At 38.2% G+C, this 25,989-nt stretch overlaps 1 protein-coding gene across 11 annotated transcripts in view; it reads right to left on the bottom strand.

The window, feature by feature from the left end:
• PTPRQ (protein tyrosine phosphatase receptor type Q) overlaps positions 1-25,989 on the bottom strand; it is a 207,932-nt gene that overhangs the window by 80,210 nt on the left and 101,733 nt on the right. For all 11 annotated transcript variants that reach the window (XR_012904907.2, XM_075932438.2, XM_075932462.2 and 8 more), the window contains 9 exons: positions 24,900-25,020; positions 22,086-22,246; positions 19,037-19,182; positions 9,361-9,529; positions 8,056-8,349; positions 7,434-7,709; positions 6,153-6,304; positions 3,646-3,787; positions 1,642-1,911 (listed from right to left, as the gene is read on the bottom strand). Coding sequence is in view for 10 of the 11 variants with exons in the window: in XM_075932438.2 (XP_075788553.2) it covers positions 1,642-1,911; positions 3,646-3,787; positions 6,153-6,304; positions 7,434-7,709; positions 8,056-8,349; positions 9,361-9,529; positions 19,037-19,182; positions 22,086-22,246; positions 24,900-25,020 (1,731 nt within the window). In the remaining variant the exon portion in view is untranslated. The remainder of the gene's footprint in view (positions 1-1,641; positions 1,912-3,645; positions 3,788-6,152; positions 6,305-7,433; positions 7,710-8,055; positions 8,350-9,360; positions 9,530-19,036; positions 19,183-22,085; positions 22,247-24,899; positions 25,021-25,989) is intronic.

The raw sequence follows: 25,989 nt of genomic DNA, 5'->3' as shown, positions 1-25,989 counted from the left end.
GTCTGGCAAACTAACTTGATATCTTTTCTTCATGCTGAAAATGGTATGTTTAATTTACATTTTGTGTGTGTGTGTGTGTGTGTAAGTAAAAGTTTCAGAGCTGAAAAACAGTGAGCATGGATTGAGTAAAATGAATAATTTACTAATAAAACATAATAGCAGTTTGTATTTTTAAATGTTCAATGTTTTAGAACTACTTTAATAAGCTAAATTTGTATTTGAAAATTACTATTAAATTTATCATAGACGCTAGAACTAGGTAAACATGGACAGTTTAAAACACAGAAAGTCTTTAGAGAACATTCTCTTACCAATTTAAGACAGTTGTCTTCTGAGAATTCACCCAACCTTAATGAATTCTATTAGAATATGTATCTATACTTGGATGCAATCCAAAAATAGTTATTTAATCCTAAAATCTTGCTATATTATCTTTCATATCCTATATTAAATATTTAAACACAAAGTAATGTAATTATCAGAAAATTCTAGACTTTTTTATGGACCATAATGTACTCTACCCCAGTACAAGTATTTTACCATGCCAGCAGAGCTGGTTTACACACCAAACACTAATCTCCTCATAAATTTAATCTTCATGATCCATGTTTAGCTATACCCAGAGATATGAACAAGCTTATGTAAAAAAAAAAATCAAACAATCTTTGCAAGGAATGTAAAGGTCAGACACTATGCAATGAGATACTGAACCAAATTTGATTTCACTTTATGTCAAAAATAAATGCATTGTCAGTGACTCAGTGCTGGCTATGTATTCTGTAACTAATCTTAGACTGCCATAAATAAAAAGTTGACAACAGCTATAAAACTGTTTCCATTCCCTACCATGAATCTCTGATTCCTAGTAGCCACTCATCAGAAAACAATTCATGTGAACACAGTTAAGAAGATGTTGTCCTACTAATTGCCAGTTTGTTGCAAATATAACTAAGTGTTAAAATTTTAAACAAATGTTAAACAACACAAGACTGAATTACAGTTCTTTTAGAGACACAATCCATATTTTGTAGTCCTAGGGCCTAGTACTGCAGCCCTTATCTCTTAAAGATTATCATCCAGTTGAAGATAATGGGAACATTTCTATTGACTTCGGGGAACATGGATTGAACCTGTATAGTCTCTAAATCTATATTTTCTTAGTGAATTAGATAACCTTATTCACTAGATCATTTACCTAATATCTCATTGTGATTGGGAATAATTTCTGTAGCAATCCCAATGTATCCAAATATATTAATTGTTTGCAAAGAACTGTTAAATAGTTTGAACATACAATTTTCAGTTTTTGGGTTGTTTTTTAGCCAAAGCAAATTAGGAATGGGTGATACAATATGAATAAATTAAGAACTCAAACTTAACATGGTAAGACCATAAATCTTCATTTGTACTTCCAAGTCCCACTGACTTTCTACATTGGCCATTCCAAGATGAACTCTATCTAAGGGCACCATAATCAATGACATTTCAAGATGGGTTGGAGAGCTGGCCTCATTTCTTATCATCTGATATTAGAATTAAACTGTGATTATAGGGAAATGATTGGAATGCTGTAGTAAATATACAAACAGCAACACTGTTTGAAATATTCAATTATCATTTAAATTACTCCAAAATGGTTACCTTTTTCTGGAAATGTACTGGCATTGCATGTCTGTTCTTTTCCTTCACCAGCAGATGTTGCAGCTTTTATTTTAAATTGGTAAGAAATATTTGATAGCAGATCTCTGAAAGTATGCACTTTATCATGAGCAGAAATATTTGTAGAATTCCTTTCAAATATTATGAGGTAATGTGTAATCACTCCATTTGACTTAGAAGGTGGGTCCCAGTGCACTAGAATTGACTGCCAACTTGTTGCAGTACACTGAACATTCCGGACAACATCTGGAGCTTAAAACATACAGATGCAGCAAAGGTTAAAATTTCCAAACAATTCAAAAGGGTAATTGAATTATAGATTACACGGTGATGTAGGCATAATGTTTATAATGAGGGTCAGGCATTTTAGTTCCAGACAAACTAATGCTGTAATGAGAGCACTAGAATAAAGTGTTTCAAATGAAGAGATGTACTTTATAAAAGCTTTATTTCCAGTATTTATGAACATGACTGAAGCAGTGCTTGACATGGAAAGAGTGATAATACATTTTATCTCCTCCAGCCATATGCTCTAACTTTCCTTTTCCCTTCTCTCTCCCACTTACACCCACATTTCTCCCCATTTTTTCTAATTAGAAGCACAGTAGAACATATATAGCAATGTAAAGCAAAAAATTATTTACCCTTTTGCTTTCCTTCTCATTTACTGTACTCTATGGCTGGCAATCCTTGCACTGAGTCCTGCTCAGGAGTTTTGGGGGAGTCTTCAAAACTGTCACTTGCAGGCAAAAATTATCTTATTGGTCCCACCCTTAAGCTTTCCCCACAAGATGAATTCTCATAAAGCTTTCTGGGCAGTCCACCAAATGTCATAGGTAAAAAGAGTATTATATTTACGATGAAAACAAACAACTGGTTCCAAGGTATGGAACAACTGGTTAAATTTTCCCAGGGAAAGTCAGATTGTGGGATGTGCTAATTAAGAGAAAAGATCAACAGGAACAGATTTTATTTTCCTCTCTCTCTACTGAAACCATGTCCAAGTAGAGAAGTAGCTAGCAGCAATATCCCAGAAATAGAGGGAAACACACTAATTCCCACAGGTATTTAGGAAAATGGATCTTTTTAAAAAGACATATATTTCCCTCCTAAGTTTGAAGAGTGCTCCCTTTAAAAGCAACATCTTTAGAAGAAAGGAGATCACTTTATATTTTAAATAAAGGCACAAGGCTGAATCATTTGCCCAGTTAGTGCTGAGTGCATCTGGGTGAGGGAGATGCAAAAGAGCTATTTGTGGTTCTTCAGTTCTGGGTCAAGTACTATACTACCTCAGACCCTCAGGCTGTGTCTACATTGGCAAGATTTTGCGCAAAAGACTCTTTGAAGAATCATTCAGATGTATCATTAGCAGAAGGATCCTGTTTAGAGAAGGAAAGGGATAGTTTACTAGCTCCTATAACTTCAAAGGATAGGTATCAAGCACAAGATGCAGCTAGTAAATTGTTAAATAATGTAATTAATAGTATTGCATAGTCCTTCCCAGTTGTCAGAAAGACTGAGATATTACAAAGGAAGAAGTTGAATTAGTGACCACCTTTTTCCCATAAATAAGGTATCAGAAAATGTTAAACTTTTCTGTATGTTAGAAAAATAGCTTCTGATTCATTTTCCATCCTTGTTCAGCTGCCTGTGATATTAGGGATCCAAAATATAACTTTGGTCTCTAAAGTCTGATATTTATCTATTTTTCCTATTATCTGTGTGCTACAAAAAGATTTATAGGTGCATACATGCTTATTCCTTCAATCCAGGACATTTCTAATTCCAGACTTCCAACACTGAACTTGAAAACTGAAGCCCTCACCTATCAGATACAATAGAAATGTGACAGAATGTTGTGACAATTATATAGTTTTGAGTTCCATTAAATTTGGAGAGTAAGAGAAGAACGCTTTTCAGTTATAAAAGGAAATCTGCAAAGACAATGCTGCAGTTCATAAATAAAACTTTGAAACTGTTCCTAACCTGATTCTTTTGTTGTGAATTGGACAATATTACTGAACTGATTGCCATTTCCAACTCTTGTAAAAGCAGATAATCTGATCAAATAGGTGCTGAATGGCTCTAATCCAACAAGGTTTGCATCACTGTGTGAACCTGAAATGTTCTTAGAAGAAGAAAACAATAATTAGCACAAAATACACACTTGCTAATACTCTGAACCTCATCTTGTCCCTGCTGAAGTTAACTGGGATTTTGCTTCTGTAAGTCTTATCTTTTGCTTCCTGCACGTCTTCATATCACACAAAATAGTCCAAAGTCTCACCTAAGGGGGAGTAGGGTCAAATCCTTTATCATGCTACCGCAGATGTGCACAAGAACTTTCCATCTTTTGGGTACAAAGAGGGTAAGTTCTTTATAGATTCCTCCCCCACACCAAAAAATATCAGAAACAAAATATCAGAACAAAACAAGGAGAGAGAGAGAGAGAGAGAGACTGGAGATTATAGAAAATGATAGAAATATAGCAAATTAACAAAAAAAATCACATTTATCTGCTCCTCTGCTTGTTTTTGAGGGTTAGTTCCTATTCATATTGGTCAGTGAGCCAAGCCATATTATTAATTATTATTTAATTGATTGATTGATTGAAAATACTGCTTTCCCATTCCCTTCCTTTCCAGCTCTTTCTCCCTCATGGCAACTTCTAAAGGTTTGTTAAAGGAAGTGATTATAATTACAGTAGTTACACACCAGCAGTTAACTCTACTTAGGCACCCTATGCCAGTCTTGAGCGCTGCTATCACAGTCAGCCCACAAACTGTCTGCCTCCTCCCCATCTACACTGCCTCCATCACTATAGCATCTCTTCAGGTACAGTTATGCGGAAGAGAAGGATTCCCATGTAACAGATTGGTCCCAGCTTCAAGTCTCACTTTGGCTAAAGTTTTTATTATCACGTGTTTATGGCACAATGTCCCTCCCTACTCTCCTATCTTTATCCAGAATTGGAGAGAAATACAGGGGTTATATCTATCTGAGACATGAGATTATTTTGGATGATGTAGAGGCATACAGGGAGGGAGAGGCAAGAGTACAGGCAGTAGTAACAGCTGTTCCTGCAGCACACACAGCCATCTCTTCTGAGGACTGTAAAATCAGCAGGGAGCACTGCACAGTTCTACCATGAAAACAGATACAGATTTTTTCAAAACAATATTTAATCGTACAGGTTAGATGCAATCTCCCTCTGTATCAACTGGATCTTGTCCCCACTGCTGCACTCCAAACAGTCTTTCTTGCATATGCTATTCTTCATATTACAATGAGAAGGAAGCTTTATGTGTGGCAGACGCAACTCAGCAGACTGCCACTGCTGGTCTGTATCATATTTAACTCTGCCTACTGTGATGCAAACTTGTAAGGTCAGATTCTGCTTGTCCCATTCTCAGATGTACAACAGAGAAGCTTTCTCACTGCCTGCATAATGGCAAGCAAAACTGAATTCCTTGTACACAGAAATAGAAGCTGCTGGGATCCTACTCTACCAAGACCACATGATGTCCCTTGCTAACCCCCAGGATCCTGGGCACTCCTTAATGGATTGTACTAGCAGACTGAAAACTCCTTGGGGCAGGAGCTCTCTTTTCTATTACATATGTGGACAGGGTCTAGTACAATGGACCCTGGATCTCAGTTTGGGGCTGATTACTGCAATATAAATCAATAAATATCAATAGGTGCATTTTCCTTGTGTGCTGAGTGCTCCCCACAAATATATTATGGCTGAGGGAGAAGGAGCGTGACGCTCCACACAAACCTTCACTGCAGACTTAAGGATATGCTTTAGCCCACAATACACGTGCATCTCCATACTATCTTTTATCACTGTCTTGTGTGGAGTATTTTGAAAAAAAGTAAAACCACCTCATCTTAGTTATAAGTTCATACAATTTTTATTAATGCAGGACACACATAAAATACCTTACATATTTTTGGTTTTGAGACATGAGACAGGTAACCATAACAGTGACATGTATTTTTTTCAAGTTCAGGTTGAGCCTCTCTCATCCGGTAAGACCACAGATGTTGCTAGGCCAGATTGCCTTGGACACAGAGGTTGAGAGAGGCTGGGAGTGGAGCAGGTCTGGTGGGTGGCAGCCTACAGGGCCAATGACTTGGGGACAGAAACAGCTGCCACCATTCATGGCGTGGTGGTGGGGAACCCCAGAAGCAGCTGACACTGTGCGTGGGGCTGGGGAACCCTGGGAGCAGCTGCTGCCCCATGTGGGGCTGGGGGCACGGAGCAGAGCCCCAGGAGTGAGATGGGGGCAGCAGAGCCAGGCCAGTGGGCCAGAGGAGGTCAGGCCTCCAGGTTCTCCTGGGGAAGCAGCCAGGAGGGGAGCCCTGGGAGAGCCTGGATGCCTCATCTCTCCCAGTCTGGCAAATTTCCTTATTCAGGACTCCGGACCCAAGGGTGCCAGACCAGAGAGGTACAACTTGTACTTAATACACTACTATTATAAACGTACCTGATAAAAAATGGTTTGAGTCTTGTTTTCATGAATCTTAAAACTATAGCTCTTAATAACACCATTTGGCTGAGGACTTGGCCTCCATTTTAGCCACACAGAGTAGGCAGTATAGTTGAAAATAGTCAAATTTTGAGGAGGTGCTAATGGCACTGTGGGAGAAAATACTCATTAGTCCAAAATTACCATGTTAATTTTAGGCAAACGTGAACACTTTGTAAGAGCAAAAGATCATTATGAATTCATTATGTATTCATGTCTGAGCTTAACTGAACCAATATTGTGCTGCTGTAATTTTAACAAAGAGCTCCCAACAAACCTTCCCTCTTGCTCCATTTGCCTATTATAAACTCTACTTACCAAAGATGCATGTAGTTGTAGAAAGTAAGGGTGAGAAATGGGATAATCTATTAATGTTGCTTGTTATTTAAAGAGAAACGTATTTTCATAACTAAAGAAGCGTGAAAATATTTGACAAAAAAGAGTAGATGTACTTATAGAATTATACAAACATAGGATTCCAATGCTTCCTTTCAGTTTGGTAGCAGAATTTTAAAAAGAGGATCCTATGATCCATTAAATGCCACCCTTCCAGGAACTTCAAAATTATTTTCTTGTATTATTTGAGAAATAAACTAAAATGGTCCCATAGTAGTGAGACTTAAATAGTCTTGGGTCAGACTATATCCTCCCCTACAGTAAGACAGGCAGAGTGTGAATGGAAGACAAAATCCCAGAAAAGTTCCCCCTGAAGAATTTCCTTTAAACCAGTGTTTCTCAAAGGGATCTGCAAAATCACTTTGAGAAACATGCTAACTGGCCCTGCCAGTTTGTTTACTTACTGGCGCCACAGCAACAGAGTCTTGCGGCTCCCATTGGCTCTGGTTCACCATTTGTAGCCAAGGGGAGCCTGCAGGAAGTGATGGCCTGGCCCACACCACTTTCCGTGGCTCCTCTTGGCTACAGATGGTGAGCCAGAGGCAATGGGAGCTGTGAGGCTTTGTGGCTGCAGCGCTGGTAAGTAAATAAACCAGCGCAGCCAGTTAGCATGTTTCTGAAAGTGGTTTCGCAGATCACTTTGAAAAACACTGCTTTAAACTCATCCACCAGATGTTGCCTTCTACAGAAGCAGTGGTGTGTCTGGTTCCATGCCCAAGAATTTTAGGTGCTTCACCAAGACCCCGATCAGTTACATGGAAGCCCTACATCTCTGCACCAGCTTTGGGGTTATTTCATAAATTTATTTACAGACAGCATGATGTGATTTTATTTATCACTTACCTGACTCATCTGTGTAAAAGTTAAGTGTAGCATAAGGACCAAGTCCTCTTATAGTTCTTGCAGCAGCAAAAATACTGTACAGTGTAAATGGTAACAAATCTTCTAGAATGATAAGATTATTGGAGGTAGAGCAAGAATCATTCCTTTCTGGTCCATATAACTTTAAATCATAACTTATTATGATACCATTGGGTTGGAGAGGAGGATCCCAGGAAAACATAACTGAGGTAGATGAAAGATTCTTATAAGTTCTGATTACAGGTGAAGATTCAGGGACTATATCAAGAAATGAGAAAACAAACAAACAAACCAAATAAACCAAAAGGCCTATGTTGATATCCTATAAAGGTGAATTATGGTGTGAAAATCTTTAAATATCAGTTCATTTTGTTCTCTTTTCAGTGCTAACTTCTATTTTGTGGTCATAGTGAAGCACTAAAAGAAATATGTCTGATGACAATTGTATTGTGAGTTGCTCTATTAGTTAATTTGACAAGAAAGAATTGACAAGTAGAGTACTAACATTATTTTGTAAGAAACAAATCTAATGATCAAGAATATTTTAGAAAGCTATTTGCTTTTAATAAATGTCTTTAGAGATTAAAAAATATCCAAAACCTACCATCTTCTTCAGTTTTGAAGTGCAATTTCACAGTGTGCATTTTAGAAGATCCTTTTACTGTTGCTGGAGTTATTTTCAGAATATAATCAGTGTACTTCTTCAGCTTATCAAAAAACACGCTTGTATTGTAAGTAATGAAAGACAACATCTCACTGTCTGTTTGCGAATCCATTAAGCTCAGTGAAACAAGAAAAAAGACTATTCCATTTGGCTGTGATGGTGGAAGCCAGCTTACATTTATAGCAGTTGAAGAAATGTTTTGATAGGTCAGACTTTCAACAGGGCCATCTGGAACTGTGTTATAATAAAGAAAAATAAAGATATCTGTTAATTGGATATAAATAACAGAAATAAACACTGAAATTGTTGCTATTAGATAAATTATCTCTATAATTATATATTCAATATTTTATTACATTATTTTCAGGACTAAATAAAACATTTTTCTTTTTGATCATCTGTGTTTGGATATAAAAACAAAGCATCTTAAATGTTTATTTACATAGTTAGTTTAGTTATTGTTAATTATAAATGGGAGAAAATGTTTATGATAGTTTGAAACAGATTTTCTAAGATTTATTTATTTATTTTGTGCCCCCGGGAGTGGGGGGGAGAATTGATTTTGATGCTACACTACAAAAAAGAGACTTGGCCAATGAAGAGACAATGTCCTTTAAGAAGGTGTAAAGATTAGTTGCTTGATAATTAAGCTTACTATCAAATTGTCATAAAAACTAGATGGGCCAATGAGAGCCTGAACTGTAGGGTTTTATACTGATATTAATTACCTCATAGTTAAGGTAAAGAAAATAATAGTGACAGAGTTAAAATGCGACAAGGAGTCCTGAAGCACCTTATAGACTAACAGATGCATCTGATGAAGTGGGTCTTTGCTCATGAAAGCTTATGCTCCAATACATCTGTTAGTCTATAAGGTGCTAGAGGACTCCTTGTCGCTTTTGCAGATCCAGACTAACATGGCTACCCCCTCCGCTACTTGAAACCATGCAAGAGAGTTAAAATGGAACATGGAGTTGAGTATACTAAATCTTCACAAAGAGGTCTCCCAGAGATACTAACTCTAAGGTTCGTGACAATGATCTTTCTTCATTCTAGGCACAGGGAATGTTATCAAACCTATGCAAAGGTAAATGCTATAGTATGAAAAACATTTTAAATGACATTAACTGCATTGCTTATATTTTGTATTTCATCTCAGAAAATGCCATAATTTTTAAAAGTTCAATTTAATAATGAAAAATTTGGAAAGAATATTTGAAAATGAAAATAGAGACATTTACATACTATCTTGATCTGTATACACATGTATTATCTCACTGGTTTTGTTTCCATCTCCCAAGGCAGTGTCTGCAGTTAACCACATGGTATAGTAGCTACATTTTGCCAAATTGTCTAATACTGCAGACAGAGATTTATTGTCAACACCACTGTCAATGTCCTGGTTGGTGAAATTCTAAGAAAAAGAAAGGAGAAATATATCATTTTTCATAACTGACTTCAGTAGGCTTTGCATGTGATTATCAGAGGATACGTCTACACTAGCCCCCTAGTTCAAACTAGGAAGGCTAATGAGGGCAACTGAAATTGCACATGAAGTGCAGGATTTAAATATCCCACGCTTCATTAGCATGTTCCCAGCCGGTCACCATTTTGGAAATTGACTAGCCCGGAATAACTGCCCGCATCTACAAGCGGCAGAGAAGTGTGATTCTGAGATAAACCCCTTAGTTCGAATTAACAGTTAAACCTCATTCCATGATGGCGACCAGCTGGGAACATGCTAATGAAGCGCGGGATATTTAAATCCCGCGCTTCATTTGCAATTTCAGTCACCCTCGTTCACCTCCCTAGTTCAAACTAGAGGGCTAGTGAAGACGTACCCAGAGAGTTAAATTTAACCCAAAGTTATTACAGAATTCATGAAACATCCTACATTGACAGCACTGGAAACCAAAGTCCTCTTCTGGAATGCTGAACAGATGCAGCACAAATGGAACTGTAAACTTGGTTCCTAGTAAATTTGATAATTTTTTTTAAATGATAGTTTCACTTCCGCTAAATAGTGAGATTTTTAAATAAAAAGTGCCAGACCCCAATGAACCCCGAGCCCTGGTTTATCTATATTAGGAAAAGAGATCCACAGCTGGTCAGAGATACTAAACCAGACCTAACCAAAATCTTTTCCCTAGTGTAGATGCAAAATAAGGCCTTTTCCTTGATGTATCTGATCAAAGTCAACACTAGTAGGAACCTCCCATAGAATGTAAATGATTATATAAGATGCTGGCAAATAGAGATTCAGGGCCAACATACTTAAATGTTCAGATGTCTAGAAGTAGGAAGAAAATTAATCACTTGTGAATTTTGTTTTTGATGCAGGGGATCAGAGAAAAAGCAGGGATTATTTCCCTGTCTACAAAAAGTAAAATTTCAAAGTACTGAATAGAGTTTTAATTTCTGGAACAATTAGGTGTCAACCATCTATAAACCCCAAGCTAAGCATTATATATTTACCATTATATTTTGTCAACAGTTTTGCATTTGGACATAGAATGCTACAGTAAACCTACCTAAAAGCTTTATCAAAACACTATTTTGTGGTTCAATGAAAGCCTATTTTAAGGGAGTGTTGTTGTAATTGTGTCAGTCCCTGGATAGTAAATAAATAAGGTGGTGAGACGATCTCTTTTATTAGACTAATTTCTACTAGTGAGAGAGATAAACAGAGAGAGCTCTGTGTGGGTCAAAAGTTTGTCTCTCTTACCAGAAGATGTTAATCCAATTAAAGAGATCACCTCATCCACCTTATCTATTTGGGAGACCATTTAGTCTGGCAGACAAGAGGCAGAATATTAATAAAGCATGCACAGATTATGAGGGGTTAAGGTGACACTAAGAGCTAGTGGGATGAAATTTGAAAAATAATGAAAGCTTGCACTAATTGTACACTTGGGATACATCATTATAGGAAATTTTACAATTCATTCATGCTGCATATGACATCAAACTGCTTAGTGTGGCCAAAGTATTTACAGAAGCTTCTTGGCAAACTGAAGCTACAGCTGAGAAAAAGACTTCTTTCATTCTCCTCCTTCATCGATATCCCAAAAGATTTTGGAATGACAATAATAGACTATTAAGAGCAGTTAGGCATAAGCAATACACAAAGCTAATGAAAACAAAATTCTGCTTGCCCCCGGATGAATTTCTAGCAATCCAATGTCATAATGAATGATACACAAATATCACCAAGTTTCTAATCTTAAGAATAAGATTACAGCACTGCTTTGCTAATATTGTTTCTTTCCATTATTTCTTGCTCTGGATTTGTCTTCACTGCATTGTTAGTTCCAGTTAATATCTAAAGTATTCCACTTGAGTTCTCTCAGCTCCAGGTCACCTGACAAACGCTATTTCAGCCATCCTCAAGTTACTGTGTGCACATTGTTGCAGTGCTAACTCAAGCCAAGCAACTTGCCTTCTGGGGCCATTTCCTTTGGTTCTTAACACTGCACTGTTTGAGCCCCTTCTTCCAAACTTCCAAGATATATTTTGAGAAAACATTTATGTCCCACCTCCTCATATGTGTGGAAATGGTGTTCATCTAGCAACTGATTATAGTACCCTACTTCTCCATGTATGGTCTGCATTTTGTAGGAAAAGTGCTGGATCCAATTCTTGAACAATGCGTGGAATCCATGGCTTGTTCTCCACCAGTTCTTAGTCCCTATGTCTGGTTTACAGAGGCAGCTGGCCCAAGATAGCAGCTCCAGAGACCCAATCCTTCCCCCAACTCCACCCAGCTCCTACTTTCCCTGGCTGTGTTGGAGCAGCAGAGCCAACTGGTATGTTCTGTACCAGTGATCCTACATAGGAAAGATTTCTCTGAAAGTGCATTTATTGTGATGATAGGATACAATTGTGTTTTACGTTCCCCTCCTTCTCTAGTGCGGCCAAAGCATTTAAAGACACAAAGGATTCAACAATAAAAAGATTTAATTCAAAATAAATCACAGTAGGAGTCCTGCTGCATTAAGCAAGTGTCATGCACACAAGAAGCATTGTGCCACATCACATGTACGGAGAGTGCATATGGTTGTCAGTGCATGGGGCTGGAGTGGTGAAGGTAAGCCTGACTGTGGGCATTTCCCTACGTGAACTGGCTAGCCCCCCAGCCCCGAGGTCAGTTTGTGATATTAGATGGAGGAGAGTTTATGGCTGCAGGATGAGGCTGGGCTGGTACGTGTCCCGGAACCTGTCATCCATAATAACCAGAAATCATTCAGACATGACCATTTGCTTCTGACTCTCCTCATGCTGTTTGTGGGTGTCTTGCTTTTCCACAGCATGGTCATGGATGATGCACTTTCTTCAGCATTCTCTTAGCTGCAGCCTGGAACTGACATTCCTGCACTAGCATTTCCTTCTTTAAAGCTACAAAATGCAGTGACACCTTCTGCCAATGTTCCTATGCATCTCCATCAGCAGTCTGTCCCTTGTCTTCTTCCTTCTGCTTTCTGGCTTAATAGACTGGTGCAGACGGTCAGTGACCTTCTGGCATGGGCAGGTGATATGTGCTTGTGTAGATGGGCCTGTAAAGCAGACAAATAGTAAGTAAACCTCCTGTCTGGGGGTGAGGGGAAGAGGGAGAAAATCTCTGTAATTTTATGTATCACAACAAGGTATAAGCTGAAACCTTTATCTCAAGGCCTCTGCTCCCCTCCATAACTGAAACTCTCTCCTTTGCTAAATTCCAGGTTTCCTGACCATACCAACAGTGTAAATGCTTTACATCTCTTGGGATAGTAGTATGGTATGCCCTCTTTACACGCTGGAGTTCTAGTTCCAGTGTGAGAGAATACAAACTACTATATATGGACCCACCAATTGCTTGCACTTAGTGTCAGTCCTACCTTCATAGGCATTTGTATACTTGTATTAATAATGCCTACTTTGTGCACTACAGCAGTGTGTTTTACAATAAATCTCTGTTAAGTTCCCTGCTTGGAATCGAGCTTAGATCCCATGTAGATGCAGAGAGAGCAGGAATTGGACACTGAGGTCGGGATGAGGCATAATGATAGTTATCACACCCAACAAGGAGGGTAGAAGCACTATTAATAGGTGCCCCGGGGTAGGGTGGGAGTAATGGTGGTTTCCCAGGCTTATCAAGAAACGCAGTATTAGCTGAAGTGCTGGATGCCCAGGGGAATCATGGATGCTGGGAAGGAGAAGTGGAAATGGTGGTTTCCATACCCAGAAGAGAAATGACATTTGTCTATCCTCCATCTCACAATATCCTTGTTACAGACTGGCCCCACTCAGACAATGATAGGCCCCTCACATCATTTTTCCAACCAATGGTGAACTGAGTCCTCACCTGGCTGAGACAACCCTGGGTTCTTCTGCCATTTCCTCCCTGTCCCATTCCCATTTCTGCTTCTTCATCTCCTCTCCAGAGTCCTGGGTGAGGTCAGAGTGGGCTGTGGAACCCAATGGTGCATGTCAGCCTCCATCTCATCTCAGATCACTGTAGCAGGATATAGTCCAGGCTCCGGGTCATCTTAAAGGTCCTCCATTCTCAGTCATCCATGAACTTCTCCAAGGACCCTTATTCTGTCCGGGGTGTAAATTGTCTACACACTTGTAGCACTGGAGAACACCCAGTTTAATTGAACTGCTTGTAGTGCAGTGAGCTTGTTGGGGTCCCACCAGATTTCAGTTCTGGTCCTTTGCCCAGGGGTACAGTGGCTTCAGGGATTTGATAGAAGAGCTAGAACAAACACTACAGGTGAGGAGATCAGGGATTCTGTATGTTGACATGGGATATTAATGCTGGGTAGAGATCACTCCTGGCCTGAAGGCTGGGGTAGATCGATAGAACAAATTACCTGGGATGGAAATTTTGGGATTGCGTTTAGGGGCTCCTAGGATCCAAGTTTCCACTGTATTACTAGTTCAAGCTCTGGCAGCACTCAAATGTCAACCCACACCCCCTTATGGGCTATGGCTTGATTTTAAAGCCCCTTAATTCGAGCTAGTAATCTTTGTGCACGGATACATGTTGAATTCAGGGCAACACTCAAGTTTTACTTTCTGTATATGTCTGTATGTGTAGTGTGAACAATAAGCAGCTGATAAGCCATAGGAAGCCATAATACATATTCTGAGAAAGAGTCAGAATGGAAAGAAACAATGATACCAACACGGGTACTCCACACCCTCCTTCATTTAAGGTCGGGAACTGAGTGGAGCATCAAGGGGCAGTCTCAGAGAAAATAAAAAGGTAGCACTAATATTGAAATTATATGGAAAGAAATATCTGGGATTAAGCCATTTAAATGACGTATTCACTTGAAAGTTTTGTGCCTACTCTTGTTAATAGTGACCCCCCCCCCACCACACTCATTATGAAAATGAAAAACATTCTTTTATTTTCTTCTATTTCTGAAATGTGAGTATTTAACAGCAAATCATTATTTCAAATAGGACCATTCATATGCTTATTGGTAAGCACATGCTTAAGTGCTTTATTGGATTTGGGGGCCTGTGTGGATAATGAGGGTCACTGTTTCATGGATACTCTTCCCCCAGGGCCTGCAGAAAAGCAGCAGTAACAGCAGCAGCAAAGCTGGAAGTGATACCAAGAGAGCGGAGGCAGGAGAGTTCCTGGAAAGACAGAGAAGGTGGGGAGAGCAGAGGAGTGAACCTCAGCATGTTTGTTGTTGCTGCTGTTGGACCCACCCAAAAGACCCTTATAAATGTCAGAGAGAAACAGAAATATCTTGATAATTGTTATTAAGGAATTTTAAAAATGCATGATATACTATTTAAAGGAATCTCTAATGAAATCATTTTAAAAATACTGTAGTTTACAAAATAAAGTGAATAGTATACCTTTTAAAACGTCCATTAAAATGCATTTAAGTTACTCAAAAATATTAAATGACTAAAATAAATACGAAAAAGGTGTTTAGTTTCGTCATTCACCTTACTAGGAAAAGATTTAAACTCATCTAGAACAATGTTACACACAATTATCTGTAAATAACAAATACATTAGGGTAGAGATGAGCTTTGGGCATGATGAAGCTGATAGCCACAGGACTCCTAGCTTTGAGAGGAATTACACAAATAAAAGAGAAACTCAACTTTCATTAAGACATAATCATGGGATAGATCCTCTTCTGGTGTATACTGAGGGTATGTCTATACTACAGTTTCTTCGGGAAAATGGTGTTTTTTCTGAAATAACTTCATTTACATCCACACTACAATTGCGTTCTTTTGAAAAAAACCTAAAAGAACGGAGAGGTTTTTGCAACACTGGTAAACCTCTTTCTGTGAGGAAGAAGCCTTTTTCCCAAAAGAGCTCTTTCAGAAAAAGACGTGTGTAGATGAGGAAGAAGGAGTTTTTTCACAAGAAGAGGAAAAAGGAAAAAAGCACAGGTGCCCTGGTGGCCATTCCACCCATAGTAATCACAGCTTACATGTGAGATAGCATCCATTCAGTGTGGATGCTATCTGTGATAAAAGCAGATGGTTTTTTCGATGCGCTTTCGTAGTGTGGACACTCTCTTTCAGAAGAAGTTTATTCAGAAGATCTCTTCTAGAAAAGCTTCTTCCAAAAGAAGCCTGCAGTCTAGACATAGCCTGACATAGTTTTACTGCCATCAATAGTGCTTTGTTCTTTTATGCCATCTGACACTCCAGCCCTGGGTTTCTAGTCCTTTTCTTTGCAGGTATAAAGTGATCACTAGAACTACATCTACACTACAAGTTTTGCCGGAAGAGGCAATACAAATGAAGTGCAGATTAGCATTTTCTCACACTTCATTTGCATACTCTCTTCAGATCTGTTTTTGCACAAGGGGTTTTTGTGCAAAAACAAGAAGTGTCTACGTTTCCTTTTTGCACAAAACCCACTTTCTACGCAAGATGAGGCATAAGGATCTTGCACAAAAAGAGGTTTTTGCACAAAAAGAAAACATCCACACTGCTTGTTTTTGCGCAAAAACAGATCTGAAGAGAGCATGCAAATGAAGTGCAAGAAAATGCTAATCCGCACTTCATTTGCATTGCCTTTTCCGGAAAAGCTTGTAGAGTAGATGTAGCCTAGGGTGAAAAGGAACCAGCAGCTGAGCTCCATTTCTGTGGTAGGAAACTAAGAGACCAAAAATCTCCTCACCCCAGCAGATATCTACAGAAAAAGGGTCATTTAAATGTGATGCATATTCCAAATAATCAACTCTCTAATCTTCCCTACAAACCTCAAGTAAGTTCTGTGCATACATGACAATGGTGTGCAGGAATAGGTTATATGCTGTAGGTTAAAAAAATACCTGTTTTGTAGATTTGCCCTAAGAAAGCTCTGACTAAGGAAATACAGAATTTGGTAAAACAGGGTAGGCATTAACAGTTCATTTCTAAGAACATGGGAAATGAACACAAATGAAATGTTTCCTAGTTGGTAAAGGCAGATAATTGTGAAGGCAAGGAGTTGATTTTTATGGCTCTAGAGGTAAAACCTAAGGATATGTCTACACTACCCCGCTAGTTCGAACTAGTGGGGTAATGTAGGCATACCGCACTTGCAAATGAAGCCCAGGATTTGAATTTCCCGGGCTTCATTTGCATAAGCGGGGAGCCGCCATTTTTCAAACCCTGCTGGTTCGAACCCCGTGCAGCGCGGCTACATGGGGCACGAACTAGGTAGTTCGAACTAGGCTTTTCACGAGGAGTAACGGTAGTTCGAACTAGGAAGCCTAGTTCGAACTACCTAGTTCGTGCCCCATGTAGCCGCGCTGCACGGGGTTCGAACCAGCGGGGTTTGAAAAATGGCGGCTCCCCGCTTATGCAAATGAAGCCCGGGAAATTCAAATCCCGGGCTTCATTTGCAAGTGTGGTATGCCTACATTACCCTCCTAGTTCGAACTAGGACGGTAGTGTAGACATACCCTAAGTTAGCTGGGCTTTTAAACCATATGGTGTAACTTTTGAATCATTTAAACAAAAAGTATCTTTAGAAAGTAAGAATACACAATCTTTGTCTTTATTGTGGCTTGCTTCTAAATCTGTATAATTAATAACGGCATTACAAATTTTGAACAAGTATTGTTAGCCAAAGTAGAGCTAAAAAACTAGAGGCAGTGATAGAACATTGCTCATGTTTTATAGAGGAGAATACTTGTTTTCAATCAAACAAAAGAGATGTTTTGTAGAATAAAGTATATAGAGAGATGTATTTTTCTAGCATATGGGTATCTTTTGAGAGCTATACAAATGGTGCCATTCAAAGAATATATGAAGCAACCACCAAAGCTCCTAACATAGTAAGATGTAGAAATTATATGGAAGAATGACATTTTCATTGTGTTTTATTTCTGAATCTTTGTTATGTAAAAACTCATTAAAACTGTTTAAACAAAAATGAAAAGAGACATATAGAATCTGGACCAGGACTTATTATCACAGGACAAAACAGATTCAGAAAAATGGTTGCAAGAAGGTTGCACTTTAAAGACCCACATTAAAAATTATGATCAATTAGAAGCATACACTGGGCATACAGTAAACCACAATGTGGAAAAAGGAAATGTGGGCATGCAGATGTGCCAAGAAAAAATATCTGAGCCTAAAACACATTTAAAAACAAACTTCTTAAAGATGAGAGGGTTAAATGTTCCTTCTCCTTAATGATGAGAAGGTTAAATGACGTCTGTAACTGAGATTAAATACCAATCTGAAGTCTGGGTTTCTCTGCCATTGCCCCGCTCACTCTATTCTGAGAACAGGACACTTAAAAATACCCTGGCCTCCTCAAAGGACCAGCAGATAAGAGAAGCAGAGAGGTTGATTTGATATGTATGCTTAAAATCGTATTACAGATAGGCATGCACCTATGAACTCAAACCCAATTTTTAGGTCTAATTTTACTCCTATCAGCTTGTGTGACCAAAGTACTTCTAGCTCACTAACTTGCTATTTATTACATTCTGAATTCCTTGGAGATTCCTTGAGGCATCCTTCTCTGTGGCTCCCATTCTGCAATCAGATCTACGAGGGCAGAACCAGACACTAAGGGTACGTCTAGACTACAGGATTTTGTCAACAGAAGTTTTGTCGACAGATACTGTTGACAAAGCTTCTGTCGACAAAGAGCGTCTACACTACATTCAGTTCTGTCGACAAAGCAAGCTGCTTTGTCGACATAGAAGTGTAGACGCAAAGGACAGTTTACATGCAATAACACTTTCTGTCGACAGAAAGCGTTATGCCTCGTAAAATGAGGTTTACCAGCGTCGACAAAACTGCTGAGTTCTGTCGACATTATGTCAACAGAACTCAGCGGTAGTGTGGACGCAGGTACAGTTTTGTCGACAAAAGTCCACTTTTGTCAACAAAACTCTGTAGTCTAGACACACCCTAAGGCAAAACCACACCAATTTCAATGGGGTTATGCATGACTGCAAAGTTTGGCCAGCAACGACTGCAGGAGCAGAGTCTGTATTTGCGGTGTGTCGTGTAAACAAATATCTTAAGGCAAATAAACCCCTGAATCTAGTAAGCGCTAACTACAAAATTATGTCACATACATAAGATTTCATGTATTGCATTTTGCTTGTATTCACATCTTACATTTCTTCTTTTTCCTTCACAAATATGGTATAGGTATTAATCTCCTCATGCTCAATAACAAAAATGCTCTTTAAGATGCACAAGAATTTTTGAATTGCAGGATACTGCACACATAATTTCAAGATAAGGAATGCATGTTTCCCTTTACTAGTAAGATAAAAATCAAAATTAACTGGTGATGAGAATGGAGTGAAAGAAGAATATGAATTTTTCTGTATACAGGTAGCTGGTTTGATCTTTTATGATATATTAAAGAGTCAAAGAAAAGTAAATGCATTTCTCTGTACCAAAAATCTCCAAAATAATATAAAAATAAACTTACCTGCATAAAAATTCCCGAATTATTTTTGTAATAAACTGAATAATATTGTATAACTCCATTAGGCCTTTGAGGAGGGGACCAGAAAACCATTATTGATGATGCAGTGAGGTTTCTATACATGACATCTTTTGGTGGATCACTTGGTGCTAGAATAATATTAAAATTTAGCTTACAATACATGAACTTCTGGGCTTTTTATTACACAAGATTTAGATTTTATTGACTTAAAAACAATCTTATATTAAATCAAATTAATTTTTTAATTATTGACTATCATGCAGATTCTGTTTCTGGAAGAGCTGGGAAATGTACAGTTGAACTTATGGCTACCAATACATCCTGCAAGCCCTGATTTTCAAAGGCATTCATTTTTCAAATAAATGCATAATTTTTCATGCAGCAATCCAAGCTTATGCACTTAGGGCACCTGTACAATTTGAGATTTGTAAGCATATTACTTACTGGCTTTTGCAAATATAAATCCCAGTTGATGCATGTGAGCAAAGCATTATGCATGTGTAACTGCCACTGGGCAGATTTGAATTTGGGACTTCTGGGCTACGTCTACACTGGCATGATTTTCCGGAAATGCTTTTAATGGAAAAGTTTTCCGTTAAAAGCATTTTCGGAAAAGCGCGTCTAGATTGGCAGGACGCTTTTCCGCAAAAGCACTTTTTGAGGAAAAGCGTCCGTGGCCAATCTAGACGCACTTTTCCGCAAAAAAGCCCCAATCGCCATTTTCACGATCGGGGCTTTTTTTGCGGAAAAGAAATCTCTGCTGTCTATACTGGCCCTTTTGCGCAAAAGTCTTTCGGAAAAAAACTTTTGCCTGAACGGGAGCAGCATAGTATTTCCGCAAAAGCACTGACAATCTTACATGAGATCATCAGTGCTTTTGCGGAAATTCAAGCGGCCAGTGTAGACAGCTGGCAAGTTTTTCCGCAAAAGCAGATGATTTTGCAGAAAAACTTGCCAGTCTAGACACAGCTCTGGAGCTTAGTGTAGGAGCTTCTACCTTTTGAGTTAAAAGCCCTGCTGTAGGAGTCTCTTGGGTCCTATCTGTTGCTGTGGTCTAGGTGCTACTGCATGGGACAGTGAATCATACTAAATATGTGTGTTACACATACAAGTTAGGAATTTTCTAAACAAGTGTGTTTCGTGTGTACTCAAAATCCTATATGCTGGTTTCATTAACTTAAGTTTTTCACAATTTTTACTACTATTAGCACTGCAGAATCACCACCCTCTATCTTAAGTTGGAGGGTTGTTTGGCTATCTTTCTGGGACAGTGGTTTTTCATGGTTGGGGGGCTGGGAAACATAAAATTGCTGAAAAGGAGGCCAGCATGCTGGAAATGGGTTGCCAGGTGTCCGGTTTTCGCCCAGACAGTCTGGTAATTGTGTTTTCTGTCCTGTAAAAAAAAACTAACAGAAAACACCATCTGGTATTTTCTGTTTTTCTTGGATGGAAGGCCGGTGGGGACATTAGCATATTTTCTTCTGTTTCTTTTTGCACAAAGGGTTTTTGTGCAAAAAGAAGCAGTGTGGATGGGGGGGGGGGGGGTTGTGCAAAACCCCTGTTTTGTGCAAGATCCTTATGCCTCTCCGGGACAGAAATAACGATCTTGTTCAAAATGGGGTTTTTGTACAAAAAACCCCCAACTATCCACAGTTTCTTTTTGCTCAAAAACCCCTTGTGCAAAAAGAAATGACAGAAAATATGCTAAAGAGATAATGACTTATGCTAATGAGTCCCTCATTAGCATATTTTCTGCCGGAAGAACTTGCAGTGAAGACGAAGCCTAATAGATAAATGTCTTGGAGAAAAGATAATGGAGAGGTGCTCAGAAACAGAGTGAGCAGGGTATAGTTGGAAACTCCTATGATTGGTATGGGATGGAGCCAACTCCCCTTCATTACAGTCCACCTTACCCCTCCTATGAGGGGGTGGTTGGTAAAATCCTGGCAATGGAGTTGCTGGAAGGATCTGGGTAGAATAGGGGGGAAGTTGATTGAGGCCTCCTCCCCTGGGAATTGTAAGGTCTTGACAATGGAACTTCTGGAGGGATCAGGGTGGAAAAGGAGCTTGTAAAGGCACATCCTCCCCTATCCTCCCCTCCCCTCCCCCAGTTAATTGTGACAGAAAACAAGGGAGGGTTTCCTGAATTGTACATGTTATCTGCCTGGTAGTCCCAAACATCTAAAAATAAAATTGCAGCCAGATTAAACCCACATCGAATGTCTCCTCTCCTTCTTTCAGCATAGCCAGATAATCAACACAGTGAAGGAACTGTAAGATGGATTCTATTCTAGCTTACATCACCATTCCCACGGGTACTGATTCTACAAATGACTTTGTGCAGACAATCCAAGTGTATATTCAGAGCCATATCTTCATCAATGAGGTTTCCACAGAGGTGTAGCTCTGTGGAAACCTCATTGACGAAGATGTTGCTTTGAATATGCACACCGTTAATTGAAGGATGGGAACTTAAGTTTCTATAGCAGAATTCTTATTCTTGGTTACATCAGAGCCAGACAGGAACTAGCTTGAATTTCAAAACTGGGTGTGCAGTGTCACCTTCATTTAAAAAGACCTTTCACTTGTGAAGTATATGAAATTCATTGGGATACAATCAGCCTGGAATCCCACAATGCCATGCGTATAAAACTGCTGTCAGAGAATAACCACTTTACATCTGTGTTTGTGAGAGATACTCAAATTGACAGGGCTTTTCCTCTCAGGACCTTATGGCACAGCTTGATAGAACTAAGAGCAATAAAATCAAACTCTCCTCTTTTTACTTCATTTCATAGAGTAAAATGAAAAGACTTTTAAATATAAATGTCGTGCAAAGATATGCAGTGCTCTGTTTGATGAAGAGGCATTAGACTGCCATTGGAAAGTTATTATAGAGTTTGAATGTCTCTTTGGTCAGTCAAGTACAAGTTTTTAGCTAAGTCATTTTATACATTTAAATAAGGTTGACACAGATTTATGGATGCAACTACAGATTATTTGCATGATTTATTATTATACATAAACTTACCACCTTCAGAAGTTCTAAAGCTTATAATGCTACTTTTTATGTTTCCATCCCCAAATCTAGTACTTGTTGTTACATATACTTTGTATTCATTGTTATTTTCTAGGTCTGTGAACATCAATGATGTTTCTGTTACATTAACACTTCTTTTTGACATTTTATTCCTAAAGAAAAAAAAATACATATATTATATTTATGACGAAACTATGGCATAGTATAATAAATTTTATTAAAAATACAACAAAAACAATGTTAACTCATGTACAGGAACTCATACAATAGAAATGGAACGTTCATCTACTGTAAATCCATTATATTATTCAAAAATATTATCAAAGACATTGAGCTATTAAAAGGCACTTCTCACAAATCAAGTAAGAAACAAGGCTTTACCAAAACTATAGAAGTTCATTAACACTGGAACGCTAAGACCAATATTTTCTTAAATTCCTGTAATTTATTGATATTGTAATTCTTGCAAGATCACCATTAAAAATAATGATTTTTTTAAAACTACTGGTTTGCATTTCAGCTTTTTTGTGTGGATTCCTAGCTTCATTTTGTGAAAAAAATGAATAATTTTTCTACAGCTAAAATAGAAAACTTTAGATAAGCTTGCTTCCACATTGTCAAATGGCCTGCATTCACTATCTTTGCCTTCTTACATGTTATTAGGATGCTCTAGTATTAGTTATATCCACCAGAAAATGTTGCCCTTAAGAAAAATTGTGGTTTAAGAGCTTGTTTGCCATACTACCCCTAGTAAAGAATTGTGATGATTTTATAACACCCCAAAGTGTTCTAAAGAATTTAAAAGACAAAGGGTGAAATCCTGGCTCCACTGAAATCAGTGGGAGTTTTCACCTAACCCCTGGTCTATACTAGAGAGTTATTTTGAAATAACTCCCCTTACTTCAAAATAACAAGTGGCACAGCCATACTACCAAGCCCATTATTTTGAAATAAAGGGCTGGTTATTTTGAGATGATAACTCCTGCTTTCCATGAGGATTAACACTTATTTCGAAATAGGAGTACTCCATACTACTGCCACTATTTCAAAATAACTACTCCCCAGAATCATTCAAAGTAATGACTCCCCACTGATTCCTGGGGCTCTAAGTTGAGGTTGTGTGTCCACATTAATGAAGTCTGCCTCAGACTAATTTCAAGGCTTCCCCATTATGTGGACATGCGCTTTTGATTTTGTTATTTCTGGAGTTATTATTTCAAAATATAAGTTATTTTGAAATAATTTTCAAGTGTAGACATGCCACTAAGGTCCTATCTCACGGAGCTAATGCCAATCTGATTTTAATTTGAGAGCTATGTGAGGATCAGACACAGAAAGGAGGAGATAGAGAGGGTGAGAACAAGGGTTACACATCAATGAAGTTATGTGTTTACTTAATTTTGGCATCTGCATATCTAGATGGTTCAAGTAACAAGTTATTGAAAAATGATGATTAATGACACATTCTAAGGGAATCGCAGATATACATCTTCAAGAAGGACTTAAATGAAGAGAAAGGTCCTTGATTTTGAATTTTTTAGGTCTTTAAACACAGTATCCACCAAAACCATATCATTTAATATGAGGGAGATCGTTTTGTACTATAACTTCATCCACAGTTCAAATTTCTCCACAGATGCAGATGACATTAGCCAGTACAATAGAAGGAATGGTGGAAAGCCATTTTATACCCTCTCAGAGTGGGTATTACTTGTGTTCTTCTTATGACTATAGTAAAACAGTTCATAACTATGAAAAAAAGATAAAAGTTAACTGCCACTAAGAGAAACTTCAGATCACCTTTAATAATAAGAAGTGCATATTTAGTTGTAGGATATCTCCTCAGCTGTAAGACAATACCATTTCACATACATAATATATATTGTGTGGTATGTATTTTTGTAGCTATTTGCCCCTATAGATTGGGTAAAAGCAACAGAAAGCCATAGCATAAATAAAATAAATACTTGTAATCAACAATCAAAATAAACAAGTCAACATGTCAAAACCCAGTAAAGGCACTATATGCAAAGTTTAAAAAAAGGAAGAAATAACATATCTTTAGAATAAGCAATGTTTAGAAAAGGAGGATGGAAATAATTTTTAAGTGGGATTTAAAATGACAGGAGTCCTTTTTTTTTTTTTTTTTTTTTTTTTAAAAAAAGGGAAGAGAGAGATTCCAAGGGGCATAAATAAATAAATAATATCCAGCACTTATAATGAATGTTGTAACAGAGTTGAGATGAAGACAAATAAGATGGCATAGTAACAATGTAATGGGAAGTGCAGAAGTAGCTGGGTACATAATGTATACAAAATATGTTAGCTGCTACTAATGTGGGACTCCTGCTATCACAACTCCTTGCATGCTCAAATGATTGAGAGCTGAAACTGCAATTTTCACTGGTTTTTGGCCATCTACATCCTGTTAAGAGGATATTTGTCCTTCAGCTTGAAATATTAGCAAACTCAGACAATAATATTTATCTTATTGTATCATTAATTAAAAATCCCAAAGGTCCAATTAATATATGATAGGATATCACCAGCTAGTTAATTTAAAGATAAACACATTTTGCAAAGTCCCAAACACTTAAAAAGTATTTAAAATGCATGCAAATCATTTAATTCTCACCAACCCCTATTCAGAGTAACAGTTATGTACAGGAAAGGCTAATATTTAAGTAACTTATTAACATTCACTCTCAAAAATGTATACTCAAGAAGGCTTGTAAGGAAACTTTTACATTCCTTTTAGATTACAGATTAATATTTATCCTCAGAACCATTTCCAGAAAATCTTACCAGACATAAACTGTGTAATAGAGGATAATTCCATTTGGCTCCAGTGGTTGTTTCCATGACAACTTCACAGTGACACCCGACAACTGTTTTATGGAGAGGGATTGTGGAGGTGAACTAGGAGCTATAAAGTGAGAATGCAGACCACCACAATTTGTTAAATAGCAAAGACCTGAGTGCCACTGTTAAATGCAGTTATCTTTAAATAGGATTTTAATTATTTGTGCTAGGAATTGAACTATGGAAGCACGCAGATAAAGCACCCATATCAAATGGTGTTACAGCCAAGCTTTTTTACTTTTTCAGCTGAATGATAAAGAAAGATTTTTCATGGTAATGTCAAAACATCTGTTTCTGTGATTCAATGGAAAAAATATTTAATGGGAAAACAGAGGAATGGCTTTGTTACATTGATTCACCTACTGTCCAAGTATATTGTAATTTTCCCATTCTAATAAAAGCAAGCACTTTTTAGGTGTGAATGCATGTAAAACATAGCAAAATAGTTCCCCTGGGGAGAAGTGGACCTGGAAATAATTATATGAAGTACCAAAGATGGGAAAATTGATGAGCATAGCTTATCATGAGTGATGATAAAAATGTGGGTTCCCATGGAGAGTTCAATCTTTTCACTCCATCAAATAAGGAACACATTCATCCATTTAATGTGTCACAAAATAAAATATACATGTATTCAATGAATGAGACAACTGAAATTCATTCTAAGATTAACACTAGACAGCAGCACAACCAATAAGTACTGAAATATCATAGCTAAATATAAAATGTATAATACACTAGCAGACGTAGCCAGTGTTGCCCAGGTCCTTCAGAGCAGGGTCTTGGGGATGTGTGAGTGGGGGGAGGCGGTGGCGCAGAAGGCTGGAGGCCAGGGGTGTGTTCTCTCTCCCCACCCAGCCCAACCCTGCAGCCCACCCAGGGCCTATTTTTTCCCCACACTCCAGGTCATGCACCCCCACCGTCTCCCAGCCTGCCAGTAGCTGGCTCTCCCTATCCCTCAAGCCATCCCCCAGGGCCTGTTCTCTTCCCCCCACGTTACTCCTTCAGGGCCTGTTCTCTGCCTCCCACCCCC

Source organism: Pelodiscus sinensis, chromosome 1 (genome assembly GCF_052426305.1).
Source record: "Pelodiscus sinensis isolate ZL-2025 chromosome 1, ASM5242630v1, whole genome shotgun sequence".
Classification (NCBI taxonomy): Eukaryota; Metazoa; Chordata; order Testudines; family Trionychidae; genus Pelodiscus; species Pelodiscus sinensis.
The sequence above is the reverse complement of the archived record's forward strand: the minus strand, read 5'-3'. Positions and strand labels throughout refer to the sequence as shown.